Source organism: Cricetulus griseus, chromosome 8 (genome assembly GCF_003668045.3).
Source record: "Cricetulus griseus strain 17A/GY chromosome 8, alternate assembly CriGri-PICRH-1.0, whole genome shotgun sequence".
NCBI classification, from domain to species: Eukaryota; Metazoa; Chordata; class Mammalia; order Rodentia; family Cricetidae; genus Cricetulus; species Cricetulus griseus.
In genome coordinates this window covers 27,697,070-27,712,175 of record NC_048601.1, presented here as the reverse complement: position 1 = coordinate 27,712,175, position 15,106 = coordinate 27,697,070, and the positions used below count along the sequence as shown (strand labels likewise).

Sequence of the window (15,106 nt, the reverse complement as noted above, 5' to 3'; positions counted from 1 at the left end):
AACACCAGGACAAGCTTTGTGCTCAGGATAGTGGTGTTTGCCCAAGAGCATCTGGCTCTCTCTCTCTCTCTCTCTCTCTCTGTCTGTCTCTGTCTGTCTGTCTATCTGTCTGTCTCTCTCTCTCTGTGTCTGTCTGTCTCTCTGTCTCTGTCTCTGTCTCTGTCTCTGTCTCTGTCTCTCTCTCTCTCTCTCTCTCTCTCTCTCTCTCTCTCTCTCTCTCTCTCTCTCTCTCTCTCTCTCTCTCTCTCTCTCTCTCTCTCTCTCTCCTCCCTCCCTCCCTCCCTCCCTCTCCCCTCCTTCTCTCCCTTCCCGCTTTCTTACAGGCACCCAGACCCCATCGATTTGAACCTCAGCCTCTCGGATTACCGGAGCCAGGGAGATGGGGCCACCAGAGGGCGCTGGAGCCCAGTCTCTGACGTTCCTGCAGCACAGGGCCAGCAAGTTCAGAGTTTAGCATTCCTAACGCTCAGGACAGTGCAAAAGCTGGTGGAAACGGATGACTGCTTTTTCTGGCATGTTACTTTTTAAGCTCACGCACCAGGTCGAAGCGGTTCCTGATTTGTGCCTGACAAATGAATGCGTGCGAAGTGCTTGGTGGAATCGCAGAAGACACTCTCTTGGCTGGGACATTTTCTCTTGACCCCTGCCTCCCTTCTTTAGTCCCTAGGTGGAGCCCCAGGTCCAACAGTGCTGGCCACTCCTTCAAAAAGAAGATTCCCCAGACTGCCCCGAGACGATATACCCCCTTGAGTGGACGTGGTAACAGAATCCAAATCACTAACTGGCTTCGTGGGAAGGGTGCGGACAAAATGGCCAGTACTGCCTGTGGCCGAGGAAGGCCCAAAGGACATGCGCTGCCCTCAGTCTCTCCACGTCAAGGCTGGGGTCCATATGCACCCCCTCGTGTCTTCCCACCCCCGTATCCACACTCCCGGGTTTGGGTTGTTTTGGTTGAGCAGCGTGGAGAACAACGGCCTACTGGCATTTATACCTACTTTATAAAGACACCAATGACCACCTCCGGGAGCATTGTCCTAGGTAACAGGGAGACGGGGAGTTCTTTGGTCCTTTGGAGAACATTGGACTTTCTTCGGGAAACGCAGGAAGTACTGAAGTTTAAGAAGCTGTTTCCAGCTTCCATTAACTGAGCGCCCATTAAAATCAAGTGCTAAGTGCGAGTCACGACGTGTCACGAAGTGAGTCTTTTCAGTCAGTTCTCCTCCGTTTCCACTCAGCGGGGTGAGAGCTGTGATCATCCCCACTCCCCAGCCGACAGAAAAGGGATACAGGAGGGCGGGAGATGGCAAAGAAACTTCACGTGTACTGAGAACCTCTGGGAGACCCTGTGGTCTCCTTCCACAGCAACACGGCTCTGCATCAGAATGCCATTTCCCAGAGTTTGATAGTGTGATATTTTGTCTGGGAGTCCCAGTTATTCTAACTGCAGACTGTGGTCCCTGTTCCCTGAGACAAAGAGCCTGGGTGCGGTGGGTCAGCTTAAGGTCCTGGCACCAAAGCCAGGATTCACCAACAATTTTTGGATTGGGGGTGAGGGGCGGGCAGACCCTCGCGCCTAGAAGCGACTGTTTTGACTCACTGATGCTTATTTCCCCTTCGACAGCCACATGCCCTTAGTTTCTCCATCTGCATGAAGCGAGCATTAAGCTCTACAGCCCAGTCTTTTTGCAGTTCAGGTCCAAGCAGCAGGTCCAGGTTGGAGACTGGGAAGATCAAAGGTCCCAGCACCCAGCGGGGCCGGGGACACCGAGGGCGCCAAGGGAGGTGGGAGGGACTGGAAGGGCGGCCGCTCCGCAGGGGATGCGCGTCAGAGACCCCCGCCACACTCCAGTCCCTCCCCTTGGCGAGCGCCGCCCCGCCCCTCCCCGCCTGCCTTTCGCCTCTAAAGCGCCCAGCGCGCGCCTCCCGCTGCCGCACTTTCACTCTCTGTCCACCTCGGTGTCCTCTCGCTGTCCAGCCCTGCAGCCTCCGGCGCGCCCTCCCGCCCACGCCATGGACGCCAAGGTCGTCGCCGTGCTGGCCCTGGTGCTGGCCGCGCTCTGCATCAGTGACGGTAAGTGCAATCCGCGCCCGGGCCCGAGAAGGGCTGGCAGCTCTGCGCCGTGGCTCCCCCAGGTCCCCGGTTCCTCTGCCCGCGTCCTGAGTCGCGGAGAAAGAAGTCGGTTGGCGCCGGTCACCGCAAGCGAACTTGAGGCAGCCACTTTACAGGGCGCACTCCCCCCAGGTGCCCTTTCTTGTGTCCCACGCGTCGCACTGAGGTTTTTGTGCTCTGTGCACAAAATAGGACCTAAAGAGGGCAGCAGGAGAGGATCGGCAGGATTGTTGGGCAAGAGTGCGGCCAGCGTGGAATGGAAGCGTGGGCGGCGGTGTCCTGGGCTGCGGGGCCCCGAGCGCGCCAGCTGCACTCAGCTAGTGTCCACCCGCGCAGATGTTTCCCAAAAGCAGCGCGGTCCCTGAGCTTTCGCGAGATCGGATGTGGTGCGTGTGTAAGGAAAAACGGCGAGGCAGCGTGCTTGGCTTCTATAGATAGGGTGCCTGAGTTTCTTTCTTCCCCGAGCGGAGCGGGACCTCTTACAGCACCCTTAAGGGGCCCGGGGCCCGGGGCCAGGCGCGGCGCGGCGCAGCTTGAACTCGCGCCACCAGCTCAGCGTTCCACACAGTTCGTTGGTCCGTAGCGACGCGGACCTGTCTCTGTCGCTGCCCCCCCCTTTTTTTCTCCCGGTGATCACTAGACAAAGGCACAGTAGTCACCCAAACCATGCACAACTCTCCCCAACCCCCAAACACACCTGCAGATGGGCGCTTTTGTAGCCAGCCCCAGAGCCCTCTGCTCCGGAATGGGAGCTGCAACAGAGTTCAGTCTCCCAGACCCAGGGTGGTGTCCCGTTTCACTGGGAAAAGGCTTTCATTTTGTTTTCTTTTTTTGACACTGAAGAGAAAACTCTCTGCGCTGTTACAAGACACCGCTGCTGCAAAACAAAACAAACCATTGCCTCTGAACACACAAAACAAAACCCTACCCTTCGGGCCCCTGCCTTCCTCGGCAGCGATGTTTCCTGGAGAGAACTGAGGGGCAGTCCGGGCTCTCGGTGAGGCTGCGAGCTATATGCCGCCCAAGTACACCAGAGCGTTGGTCTGGGTTCTCACCCGGTGAACTACTGGATACCAGTAGCGGTGGAACTTGTTTTCGGCTGAGTTTGGTTAGAAAGGCTGGAAATGCTTGGGCGGAGAGAAACGCTCTCTAGAAGCACAATGAGTTGTTGATCGGAGTAGTAAAATCACAAATGACAGGCAATTTAGATTTTTTTTTTTAATCTGTTAATGAGAACGCCTGGGAGGCTGCAACTTCCCACTGGCCCCCACTACCCACGTTGATTTGGGGATTAAGAACCGCATGAGCTGGTGAAGTTGCAAGTGTCACAGTTGGGACGTTGGGTGTGAGACTAGAATGCAGGAACCCAGGTCCTCGTGGCTGAAGTGCAGTTGTCAGAGTAAATGGGGTGCCTCACCCTCAGGCGAATTCTGACCCTAGGAAGAGTCCGATTGACCTCTACTATCCAGTATTGGGATGGGACCCTGTTCTCCAGGCAGGAGCCAGTGCATGCCCAAATGAATTGTTTGCTTTACCTCCAATACCTGTGTGTCCTCTGGTCCTACACAGCTCCCAAGTTGCTGCGTAGCGAACCTTGCTGTGGTTCCTGTCTTTCCCAATCAGTTGTTATAACGCAACGGCCAGACCCTAGGCACTCTAGGCTTTCCTGATCAAACCCACGGCAGGAGGCTTCTCAGGCCTGATTAGAGAAACCACATTAGCATGAGATGTGCTCTAGCTCCCTGAGCAGAGAGCTCTCTAGGTCTCAAGTCCAGGGTGGCAGCAGAGCTGGCCTGGACACGAAATCTGCTTTTCCTCTGCTTTAGTATCTAAAGGCACTGCTCTTCCCAGGCCACACCATCCCTTGGCTAGATAACACCTGCAAAAAAGAAAAGCCCACATATGAGATTTGACCCCCTTTTCTCCAGCTGCTTCCCAGAGGTACAGAACTTTAAGCATCCAGAAGTCCCCTGGAACTCTAAATAAGCAAACTTAAAATCCCTGCACTAACTATTCTCAGCCATACTTTTGAACTTTGGCAAAGAGATCCATAAATTCAAACATTTGGGGATATTAAGTAGAGCTGGGATAAAATCCTGGGGGGGGGGGCAGCTATGAATCTGATCTTGGGGCTTTGCAATTCTAGATGTAAAGGGTAGGTCTTAAGAGGACTTCTAAAGGAGCCCCTTGCTAATTTACACTAATGAGTGTCAATTATGGCATTTTGCAAATTGTTGAATTGGCAAACAAAGCTGGTAATAGGATCCAGGAGGCCTAGGCATCCAGGTAGTAACCATAAAAGCCACATTTGCCTCCAGCTTTTGGAGAAAGCTGGATGGAAGGTAAATCCAGGGCCTCTCTTCTGAATTCTTTTGTGATTTCCAGGGCTTAGGGTGAGTAGGAGGAGGGAAAACTACAGGTGGTAGATGGCAACCCCCTCCCAACTTCAGCCTTGGGCCAGAAGGAAGAGGAGGGAGCCTAGAACCTCCTCCACTTTCTCCAGGTCCTTTGGTCCTTTTGTCTTTTGTCCCATAAGAAGCTGAGCCCATCTCACTGTGCTCCCTAGCCAGAGGACAACCGTCTTTGCAAGAATGTATCTGTAACCATTCCTGCAGTTGTTGCTCCTGGTTCTTCACCTACCAGCAAGGCACCATCCAGCCCCCAGCATCAGGCAGAGTAATGAGTGGCCTTGTTCTCTCTCCACACCCTCAGGTAAGCCAGTCAGCCTGAGCTACAGATGCCCGTGCCGGTTCTTCGAGAGCCATGTCTCCAGATCCAACGTCAAACATCTGAAAATCCTCAACACTCCGAACTGTGCCCTTCAGATTGTGTAAGTCTTTTAGCCATCATCCTCCAAAGATGGGCGCAATAGAGAAAGCCTCAGATCGGCATAATTGGTGGCAGCTGCTACCACCATGAGCACCCTGATACGACATCAGACATGAGTTTCAAAGGCTACTTTTGTTCCCAGAACCCTGTTGCACTCAGAGTTCCTCCTTCTTTCCAAGCTGCTTCTTGCAGTTCAGTGGGCTGCCGCTGTGCAGAAAAAGTCATAGACTTTACCGGGGTCAGCCTTCAACTAGCAACAGTTGTCTTCTGTGTCCTGACAGTTTCAGGTCTCTGATGTCCAAAGTTAATCCTTTCTCATACAGAAAAAAAAGAAAGAAACTAAAAAAAGAGCCTTGGATAGTGTTGAAGTCGATTATATCACTTGCTCAAAGGTCAACATTTTAAGGTCACTTAGTTTTAGAGTTTTGGTTTTTGTGTTGTTGTTTTGCTGGGTGGTGACGGCCGCTGGCAACATTTGATTTAAATTTAGGTGGGAAATAAGAAAGGCCCGAAGCATATAAATGAGAGATGTGATCCCACACGGGAAGATGGTGATGGCTCAGTCTCTTAGGAGGGGTTCACGTCCTCAGATGCCTTAACAATGAACTGAGGACACAGTAGCTGGGATAAAGCTGTGCCGTTTCTTCCAAGGACTTTCCCACCCAACAATAACTGCTTAGGCGTTCTTTTCTTTATGAACCTTTCTTCCCAGCCTTCAATGCTGTGAATGTTAGTTACATACAGTATGCTTTAGACACCTAGATAATGAATATTTTTTTAATATTTTGATTAAAATACAGTACTCTTGAGAAAGGTATTTTAAAGATGATGATGAATTTAGTTTGGCCCTTGAACCCATGGTGCCAAATACAACTATTGGGCCCAGGTGAATGCCAAATTAATAAATTGCTGTACCCAGATGGACACCCATGTTCCCTATTTGAAGTCATACCCCTCCTCTGCACGACTATTCAATTAGTGGGCAGCCTGCTAGAAGAGGACTTACCTGTCCCAGGACACTGAGCAGGAGTTGGTTTTCCCTAGAGACCATTCAGTGGGGGGAGGAGTGTTCTCAGGGTGTGCTGGAATTACGTGGCATCCAGAACTTCAATAGAGAATAGCCTGAGGACAAGTTGATCAGTTATCTCCCCACTAGGCAACTTTAGGGGTACAAAGAAGAATACTGAGTCAACTTTAAACAAAAACAAGAGCATGGAGTGGAGCATTCTGTGAACTTGAAGTCCCCTCCAGAAACCACATGACAATTCAGCTATACAAGTCCTTGCCCACCTGAGCTGTCCCATTTCACCTGCACTGTCTCTCCCCTCGCTGAACAATTTCGGTCTTCCTCCTGAGCTACACTTAATTTGGTTCAGTATGCTATCAAGGCAATGCATCGAATTCTAAAAGCTGCTTCTGGCACTTTCCAGAGGTTTACAAGGTGTTCCCCATAAAGTCACTGCTGTTTGTCCCTTCCGTGTGGCTCTACCAGCCTCCTGAACCCACTCTTCCCCCACATCCTCTGGGTGCTTCCTCTCCTTTAGTGTATTTGTTCTTGGTTTTCCTTTGCTTTACTCACTTGCCAAGCTAACCCTTAAGGCCAGAAGCTCAAATGCCTCCACTGTGGTCTCTTCCCTGTGTCCCCTGGAAATGTCATTAGCACACTCCTAACGCTGCAGCAGCGGTGGACCTGCTACACTTCAAGGGCCACGGGCAACTTTCAAACCTGAGGCTTCTGGGGTAGCAGCCTGTCCTTCAGTGAGGACCATAAGCTTGAGTGCGCTGGGTGAGTCCATGAAATGCCTTTCCCCCTCTCCCACACAGTGTCTCCTCTTTTGTTTTTACAGCGCACGACTGAAGAGCAACAACAGACAAGTGTGCATTGACCCGAAACTAAAGTGGATTCAGGAGTACCTGGATAAAGCTTTAAACAAGTAAGCACGGCAGCCCAAAGGACTTCCCAGTAGACCCCCGAGGAAGGCTGACATCCGTGGGAGATGAAAGGGCAGTGGTGGGGAGGAGGGCCTGAACCCTGGCCAGGTTGGCCAGCGGGACAGCACTGACCGGGGTCATGCTGAGGTTTGCCAGCACAAAGACACTCCAGCATAGCACATGGTACGATATTGCAGCTTATATTCATCCATGCCCTCGCCATGCACAATGGAGCTTTTATAACTGGGGTTTTTCTAAGAAATTGTATTATCCTAACCAGTAAGCTTCATCCTCATCCTCCTCATCCTCATCCTCATTTTTAAAAGCAGTGATTACTTCAAGGTCTGTATTCAATTTGCTTTGGAGCTTCTCTTTTCATTGGAGGCCTCTGGGCACAGTTGCAGGGGGTGGCTTTGCAGGGAACCCTAGAAGAGTAACGTTCCTCCGAGCTGGAAGAGCACTGCAGGACTTGTCCTGCAGGGGGCGCCCCTCGACAGATGCCTTGCTGTGAGTCTCACGCAGCTCAGGCAGTGGCTGTACCTGGGTACCGACAGAAAGCTTCCCGACAGAAAGCTTCCCGGAGACATTATCCCTGGGGTCTGTGCTCAGAGGTCCTTTCCTAGCCGTCCCTGCTCTCTGCTTGCCTCCAAAAGCATGCTTCATCTGGCCTCTGCTTCTCAGCTCTTCGTCCTGATCGACCAATGCTGCATCAGAAGGAAGAGAGGATTGGGGGGTACATCCCTCTCTCTTCTCTGTGCTTTCCTCTCACTTGGGCCCTTTGTGAGATTTCTCTTTGGCCTCCTGCAGAACGGAGCCAGCCTCCCCTGGATAATGTGAGAACGTGCCTTTTTTTTTTTCCCCACAAAAGACAAGTCTGAGGAATAGTTATAAACAAAAATTTAAATTTGGGAACTTATTTTGAGGAATTTGGTTTTTTCTAATTGCCTCTAAGTCTTATTTATATACATCATGGTGGCTCCATGGGCTCTGAGTTTCAGAGATGAAAAAAATAATAATAATGAACAAGCCAGAATCTTGCCACGGAGTCACAGTGGGGATTTCGGGTTCCAACCAGAAATGGAGACACGATAAAACTTGGATACATACTTATGATCACGGATGGCCCTGGTGGTTTTGGTAACTATTTGCAAGGCATTTTTTACATATATTTTTGTGCACTTTTTATGTTTCTTTAGAAAACAAATGTATTTCAGAATATATTTGTAGTCAATTCATATATTTGAAGTTGAGCCATAGTAATGTCAGTAGATAATCTCTATGATCTTAAACTACTGGCAATTTGTAAAAAAATATATATATATATGACATAGAAATGTATTGCAGCTTTCCAATGTCAGCGACAGTGTATTTTTCCACTTGTACTGAAATTGTATCAACTGTGACACTATATGCACTAGCAATAAAATGCTAACTGTTTCATGCTGTAAACCTCCTACTGTATGTGGGAATTTATTTACCTGAAATAAAATCCATTAGTTGCTAGATGGAGAGCATATACATTTTTGAAGATTCCAGACACAAGCCTACCCGCCGGCCAGGCGCTGTGGATTGCCCCAGCAGACTGTGGATGAGCTGCAACACCAGGCAGGCTTGTCTCTTGTGAGCAGGTTGAGTCTGCAACAAAAGCTTTGGTGTATTTTTTTTTTAATCCAATGGAAGTAGAACTCTAGTTTCCTGGTGAATAATACCTGACTCACTAATTTCTCCTCCTTCCCCTCCTCCTCGGTTCTAACATCCTCATGTAATCCCCAGACTCAACTCCAGTAATATCAAGCTTTCCTAGTTTCCCATGTAAAACTCCCATGACTCCAGGCCATGTTAATATCAAGCTTTTGTGGGAACAGGTGGCCTCACCCCATAAATCATTAAATACCATTCAGCTTGAATCATTTTAATGTGACAGTCACAAACCAGTTGCTCTAATAAAACTCTGCTAACCATCTCTCTCCCTAGCTCTCTAGAACAATCTCAGTTATCCCTGGGGATGCTCCCTAGCATCCAGAAAAGAGAGGTGGGATCAATCAAGCTGGCTTTCCTAGCCTTTCCTGGAGGGCTGCCCGAGCCTGGGGCCTCCAGCCTCCAGTGCTTTGTTTCATTTGAAATGCAGATTTGTAGTGAAGGCAGAGTTCACCTCTGCATTGAAAAGGAAGGCAGCCCTGGGCTTCCTTCCACACCCTCTGAGATGTGCATTCCTGGCTCAGGGTGAGCCATGGCTGGGGTGGTAAGAACCAGGACTGGCAAACTGGCAGCCACTGGCAGTAGTTCCGGGGTCATAGGGGTTAAGGCAGCCTATTTAACTTTTGGGTGGTGGGAAATGTCTAGTTGACTTTAATAAATTGCTTATGAAGCTCATTTTGCCAAGGGGCCTCCAGGCCTCAAACTGAAGACAGTTAAATTGGCTCACGAGGCAATGCTAAATATTGTGGGAACTACAAAACACTTCTGTGTGTTGCAATGTGATTAATGGTTCTACTAATTTTATCTAAGGGGGCGCAGAGAAGAAAAAGTGGGGAAAAAAGAAAAGATAGGAAAAAAGAAGCGACAGAAGAAGAGAAAGGCTGCCCAGAAAAAGAAAAACTAGTTACCTGCTTCCTGCAGATGGACCGCAGTGCATTCTGCTATGGCGCTTTGTAACTCGCCCTTTCCTCTTCGGGTGCAGACCCCACAGCCTGGGCAGGTGCTCACACTTGATGGTAAACTCTTCCCTCTTCCCAGGGCAGACCCTCACACTCTGGGCAGGTGCTCAGACTTCCCTGCCCTGCTGGCCACACCAGCTGCTGTATTTATGCGCTTAAGGCCCTGCTCCGTCTGCTAAGCTATGAAGATAGTAGATGCACAGAGACTGGGGTGGAGGCTAAGCCACAGAGGATCTGCCCGGCCTGGCAGCGTTGCCCCGAGCTGAGCCCCTGGCCAGGAGTTCCCAAGGCTCACACCCAAAGTCTACAATCCTATGAAGGCCAGGGTGGTCTGCTTAGCCAGGAAAGGGCATCAATGTCTTCCCCTCAGCCACACTGCCCCTTGTGGCCTTCTCAGGACTTGAGGTGATGATTGACTTGCTCTCAAGCTCACCACAAGCTTTCCCAAGGACCTGCAGCCTAGGAAGGAACTTCAGCCTTGCTCCCCTGGCTGTGTGAGCAGCTCTGCTCAGAAGGGTTTCTGCAGACTGTTGGGTGAGCAGGAGGAATGATGAATTCTCAGAAAACAGATGTGAGCTGCTTCTCAGGGAGTCTTTTCTTTGGACAACTCACTTTAGAGTCTTTAAACGGGTCCCTCGTGGGGAGGACAGATGTGTTCTGGAACTTACTGAAGGGCTAGTAGCTTCAGGGACTTTTAGTCAGTCCTTTTGGTCCCAGCATCCCAAGGATGGTGTGTTATCTGGGCACAGCTACCCCAGTCTTAACTCCTGAGAGATGTCTGCCTTCAGTGAATTGGCTTAAAGTTCTAGAACATTCTTTTATCCCACCCCACCTCACCTGGCAATTTATGTCTGGGTTGTTTTGTTCTTGTTTTTGTTTTTACTTTGTTTCTTGCCAGTTTGGATTGGAAGGATGGAGGGCACAGCTCTAATTTTAGTAGTATTGTTTTGAAAGAGGACTCTGAGTCTTGTGCCTCCTCTTCACCTCATGTAAACTCACCCTGTGTGTCTCACTCTCTTGGGTCTCTAAGTTCAGTGTCCCTTGATATGCTCCTTATGATTCTAGCATTAAACAGATATTACCCTTCATGGTTCTTACCGGCATGTATCTTGCTAGGGAGCTTTAGGTAACAGTGCTACCAATTGTTACCCTTTAGCTCAGCCAGTTCATATCCTCTTCTCAGATCTGAGGATAGCAAGCTGGACTATGGGTGGGCACCTCTTCAGGCCCAGGGTCACTGCCCATCCTTCTTGAGGTAGCAGCTGCAGTCTGGGGTAGAGTGGCTTCAACTGGGGCCTTCATACTATTACTAAAACATCTTTGAAGGCATATCTGTGCCCAAGCCATAGCTCTGCTTAGAAAGGAATGCCTAGCCTCTCCAGGTCTTGGAAAAACTGTTGCCCCCCCTAGCAACCAAAGGCCAAACTAAGGCTGCCCCGAGGTGGAAGACCACTCTCAGAAATGCCCATGGACTCTGCCTCCCACCATCTATCTCCAAGTCCTAGAGGAGCTGGCGGCAGAGGCTAAGAGAGTAGACTGTCCCTAAGCGAGTTCTACTTGTCTTTATGTGGCTCCTGGGAACCCCTGTGTTTATGTGACTTATGAAGCCCTTATGATGGGCAATCCCAGCCTGCTGTACAGTCACCATGGAAACACCCACGAAGCTGATTTCATCTTGTGATAAGGTGAATTAGGATGTGTTCCTGCAAGTTCACAGGCAGGTGAGAGGGATAGTCCTTACAGTGTCCTGCACAGACGCCTTCTAGGAGGACATGCAGCCCAGAGGCCACCTGAGTGCCAAGTCCTCTTCTGGTGACATGGCACCAGCCAAGAGATTTCAAGGAAGAGTTTGATGGAAGCTGTGGGAAGTACCTCTTCTGTTGGAGTTCTGAGGCCTGGGGATGCCCAGGGACACAGAGTGCCTGATGTTGCTGAGTTAGATACATAGCCTCAGCATCAATGTCCTGAGGTTAAGGCAGTGTGCCTTGTTGTGTGCTCCTTGTACCATGCCTCCTATGCCAGTGTGTGTGTGCCTTATCATGTGCTTGACATGTTCATCTGTCTTCTGTGCTTGCCACCATCATCCAGACCCTGAGTTGTGTCCTTCCCTGCCTTCTCACTCTCTCCAGCCTCGGAAGGAAGACACATGGCAGCAAGCTGAAATAAGGAGTAGGGCCTGTGGCTCCTGCCAGGCCACGCAGCATCCCAGGCACGTGGTGGTGAGAATCTGCCTTAATGGTGTCTCCTCTGTTCTTGTCAACAGGAGGCTCAAGATGTGAGAGGCGTGGGTCAGACGCCTGAGGAACTTACAGAAGGAGCCTAGGTCTGAAGTCAGTGTTAGGGAAGGGCCCACGGCCTCTTCCTCTGCTCCTGAGCAGGGCTGAAGCCATTTCCAAGGGACTTGCTTTGCACAATTTGCTGTATTTTCACCATTTGATTATGTAGCAAGATACATGGTGTTTATTTTTCATTTAGTCTGATTGTCCAATGTCGTTGGTAACAGCCCAAAGCCACTATATTATCTCCTTTGTTATAGTATCTTTGCCATGGAGGACCTTCTCTGAGTAGGGCCTCCCCAGGTTTGTCTCTTTGAGCTGAGACAGAAGGCACACCCTTTTTCTTAATGGGAACTGGGTGTCCCCACCCCAAGAACTGCAGAGCTTTCCCAAGCTGAGGCAGGAGTGTGAGGTCAGGGAAGAGTGAGAGCCACCCTCATCCCACGCTGTGCTATTCATCCATCATGCTCATCATTCTCGCTCATCCATCATCATGTGTCTCCAAGACTGTCTCCGTGACCCCGAAAAAGGACTCTCCCAAGATGAAATCTTTTATTCAAATGGGACAGCAAGAAAGAAAGAAAGGAGAATGTCTGGTGTTCCCGAAAGCCCTGTGCACATGTATGTCTTGTTTGGAATATTGTCTGTTCACCCCTCTGCTTTTGTTCAAAGTCCATGTCCTCATCTATGGCCAATGTCTTGTTCATGCATGCACTGTGTCTGATCCAAATGCAAAGGCTGAGTATGAGGAGCTGGCCCTGGCGTCCAGGCTGTGGCCCGGAGGATGCAAACAGCCTCGGTTTCTTTGCTCCTCACAGGGTTGCTTTGAACGCACAAAGCCAAGGAAAGGTGGTTTGCACTGAGGACTGTTGACCTTCAATATTTCCATAGCTGTCATCTTAAAACTATGGTGTTATCTTCTGGTATCAAACTCAGCATTCTATCTATTGAGGGATAACAGTTCTCAATTCTTTTCAGTTATTTTTAAAGTCAACAAATCAAAGAATCAACCCTAGGTTGATTTTCCTCACTGTTGGCAGTGCTGCCATCCCTTACCTTAGCCGTGGGACATCTTTGCTGGCACCAATCACTGTGTCCCTTTCCTTGGGACAAGGCTGCTTGAAGTGTGGCCCTGGAAGTGTTTTGTCCTCTGCAGTTTTTATGCAGTCAAGTTCACTAAAACACAGTAAGGGCCTTCAGTTCTTCAAATGAAAAAGAGGAAGAAGAGAAGGGGAAGGGGGGCCACCCAAGTAAGATGGAGGAAGTGAGCTACAGTAAGAGAATTATCAAAAACAGGTGTTTAAGAGAGAATAATCTGTAGAACTGTTACATCAGCAATGTGTGTGGGGGGAGGGCATTTCTATAAATAGTCCTTTAAACTGGCTTCACAGAAGAAGGAAACCCCATCCAGCAAGATTTCTATCAAATTGGAACAAAAACTAAAAGACCGGTTAGGATGTGGGGCGTGGGGCTCGTTGCAGCTATGGATCATTACAGGGATTGTTTTGAGTCCCCTTGAAATGAACATTCCCACCTGGCTGGACTAGATACCACACAACTGCAATGTTAGTGCAGCAGCCACTTTGCTCTAACCCAAGGTTAGAGCTGCTTGGGAACAAGCACAGCCCTCTATCTTCTCTATAGTTATTGGTCCTTTCAATGTCTCCTCCACCGGGAAAAGGATGAGGAGAGAAACTGTAGGGAGACTTATTTGTATATCAATTCCTCTGCTAGCCATCAGTTTCTGAATGGAGACAGTCTGCCTAAAGCAAATATGCATTTAAATAGTACATTTACATAAGAAAAGCCCCCCACACATACCTTAGTCCCCCATCCCTTTGCTTTCAAATACAAACCCAGCACATCAGTGAACTGTTGTTGACTAGAGACACCTAGCTGTCCCTGCATCTCATCTTCCCCTGGGCTCCAAGTGACCTGCCAGGCGCCAGCCCTCTAATACCAGCCTTTGCATCTGGATAGGGAAAGGGGGTTGGAGACTTCTAGTCTGCTTTGTGTTGAAATCCAGATTTGTGCCTTGTGTTGTTTACACTGTGCTGCTGGCTCCCGAGGGCAATGGGTCACTAGCAAGGAAGTGCAGCAGAACCCTTTGGTTCATTGCCTGTTCATCTCTGAGGGTCCCAAGAGCAAAAGGTTGCATTCTTCCTTGGGACCTGGCCTGGGGCCTGGGGCCTGGGGCCTGGGGCCTGGGGCCCCTCCAGTGGGTTCTGTTATCTTCTCACACGTGATTTTCTCACTGGTGGTGTCACCAGGGACCTCCTCACAAGGGCCAGTCACCCTCCCCAGGTAATGCACCGGTTTCTAGCTGGATGAGAACTGGGGAGTCTTTCCTTACACAGCTTCCCTGGTCCATCTTAAGGTAATCTCATTTTTCAAAATGTTCCATAGAAACCTCCAAATTCCCCCAGGAGACTGGTCATTGCCAAGTTCACAAAAGCAGCCAGCAGAGTCATTGCCAACCTCGACGGTCTTGCAGTGTCTGAGCAGTGATGGGTTCAGTGTTGTGTGTGGTGAATAATGTATTTTGTTTCAGTTCTGTCTCCCAGATAATGTGAAAATGGTCCAAGAGAAGGCAGCTTCCTATATGCAGTGTGTGCTTTTTTATTCTCATCTTTAATATATGACAGTTATTTGAGAAGCCATTTCTACTTTGAAGTCATATCAATGAAAATGATGTATCTTCACCTACAATTTTCCCAATAAAGATCTGTATTCAAATACAGCTGCCAAGAATCTGCAGTGAATATTACCATGTAGAATTTTCCACTCTTGGTTCCCCCCCCCCCCCCCGCAAAACTTGACTCTGGGGGGTCATGCAGTCTTAGCTGAAGAGTTTAGCAGGCAATAGGCCCTGGTTACACTCCTTGGTCTAACTGCCAGTGCCAGACAATCTCTACAGGGAAAGAGGTTCCCTTTTCTCTAGATGACCTGACCTGGGTTGCTCCTTGGAGGCCAGCCAGTCTTGCGCTGTACAAGCAATGGCTTAGCGTAAAGTCACAAGAGTTTGCTGGGGAAGGAGACCCACCCTGCACACATAGACCATGGTAGAAGGCAAGAGGGGTAGGACTCTATTCCTGTAACACAGCTGAAAACCACAGCATTCTGCATGCTCCTACCCTAGGTAAGGGAGTTAATGGAAGTCAAAGGTTGGTTTGCTGACTGATACAGGCCCACTTCCTCCAGAGCCCTTGCCTCATACAGTTTGGTCTTCAAATTCTCTCTAGTCTACATTCAACCGTTTTGTAAAGGAGGCCGGCACCAAGCTCCAAATGTCCAAGTGTACA

At 49.6% G+C, this 15,106-nt stretch overlaps 1 protein-coding gene across 2 annotated transcripts; it reads left to right on the top strand.

Annotated features, from left to right (window-relative positions):
* The first annotated feature begins 1,890 nt into the window (after positions 1-1,890).
* Cxcl12 (C-X-C motif chemokine ligand 12) lies at positions 1,891-14,547 on the top strand. Of its 2 annotated transcripts, none has more exons than XM_027429225.2 (4): positions 1,891-2,071; positions 4,823-4,940; positions 6,787-6,873; positions 9,380-11,781. In XM_027429225.2, exons 1-4 carry the CDS (start codon positions 2,011-2,013, stop codon positions 9,471-9,473), a joined length of 360 nt encoding a protein of 119 aa, XP_027285026.1. In that variant the 5' UTR covers positions 1,891-2,010; the 3' UTR covers positions 9,474-11,781. The 2 variants fall into 2 exon arrangements, with proteins under 2 accessions (XP_027285026.1, XP_027285027.1); XM_027429226.2 differs by lacking the exon at positions 9,380-11,781 and adding an exon at positions 11,792-14,547 and having other exon boundaries at positions 1,894-2,071.
* The last annotated feature ends 559 nt before the right edge of the window (positions 14,548-15,106 follow it).

What these genes read in the sequence shown, in the direction of transcription:
- Cxcl12 (XM_027429225.2), top strand. Translation starts at nt 2,011, where the DNA reads ATGGACGCCAAGGTCGTCGCCGTGCTGGCCCTGGTGCTGGCCGCGCTC. An exon ending in CGCGCTCTGCATCAGTGACG is followed by an intron (nt 2,072 to 4,822) that starts GTAAGTGCAATC and finishes CCACACCCTCAG; the next exon opens with GTAAGCCAGTCAGCCTGAGC. An exon ending in AACTGTGCCCTTCAGATTGT is followed by an intron (nt 4,941 to 6,786) that starts GTAAGTCTTTTA and finishes TTGTTTTTACAG; the next exon opens with CGCACGACTGAAGAGCAACA.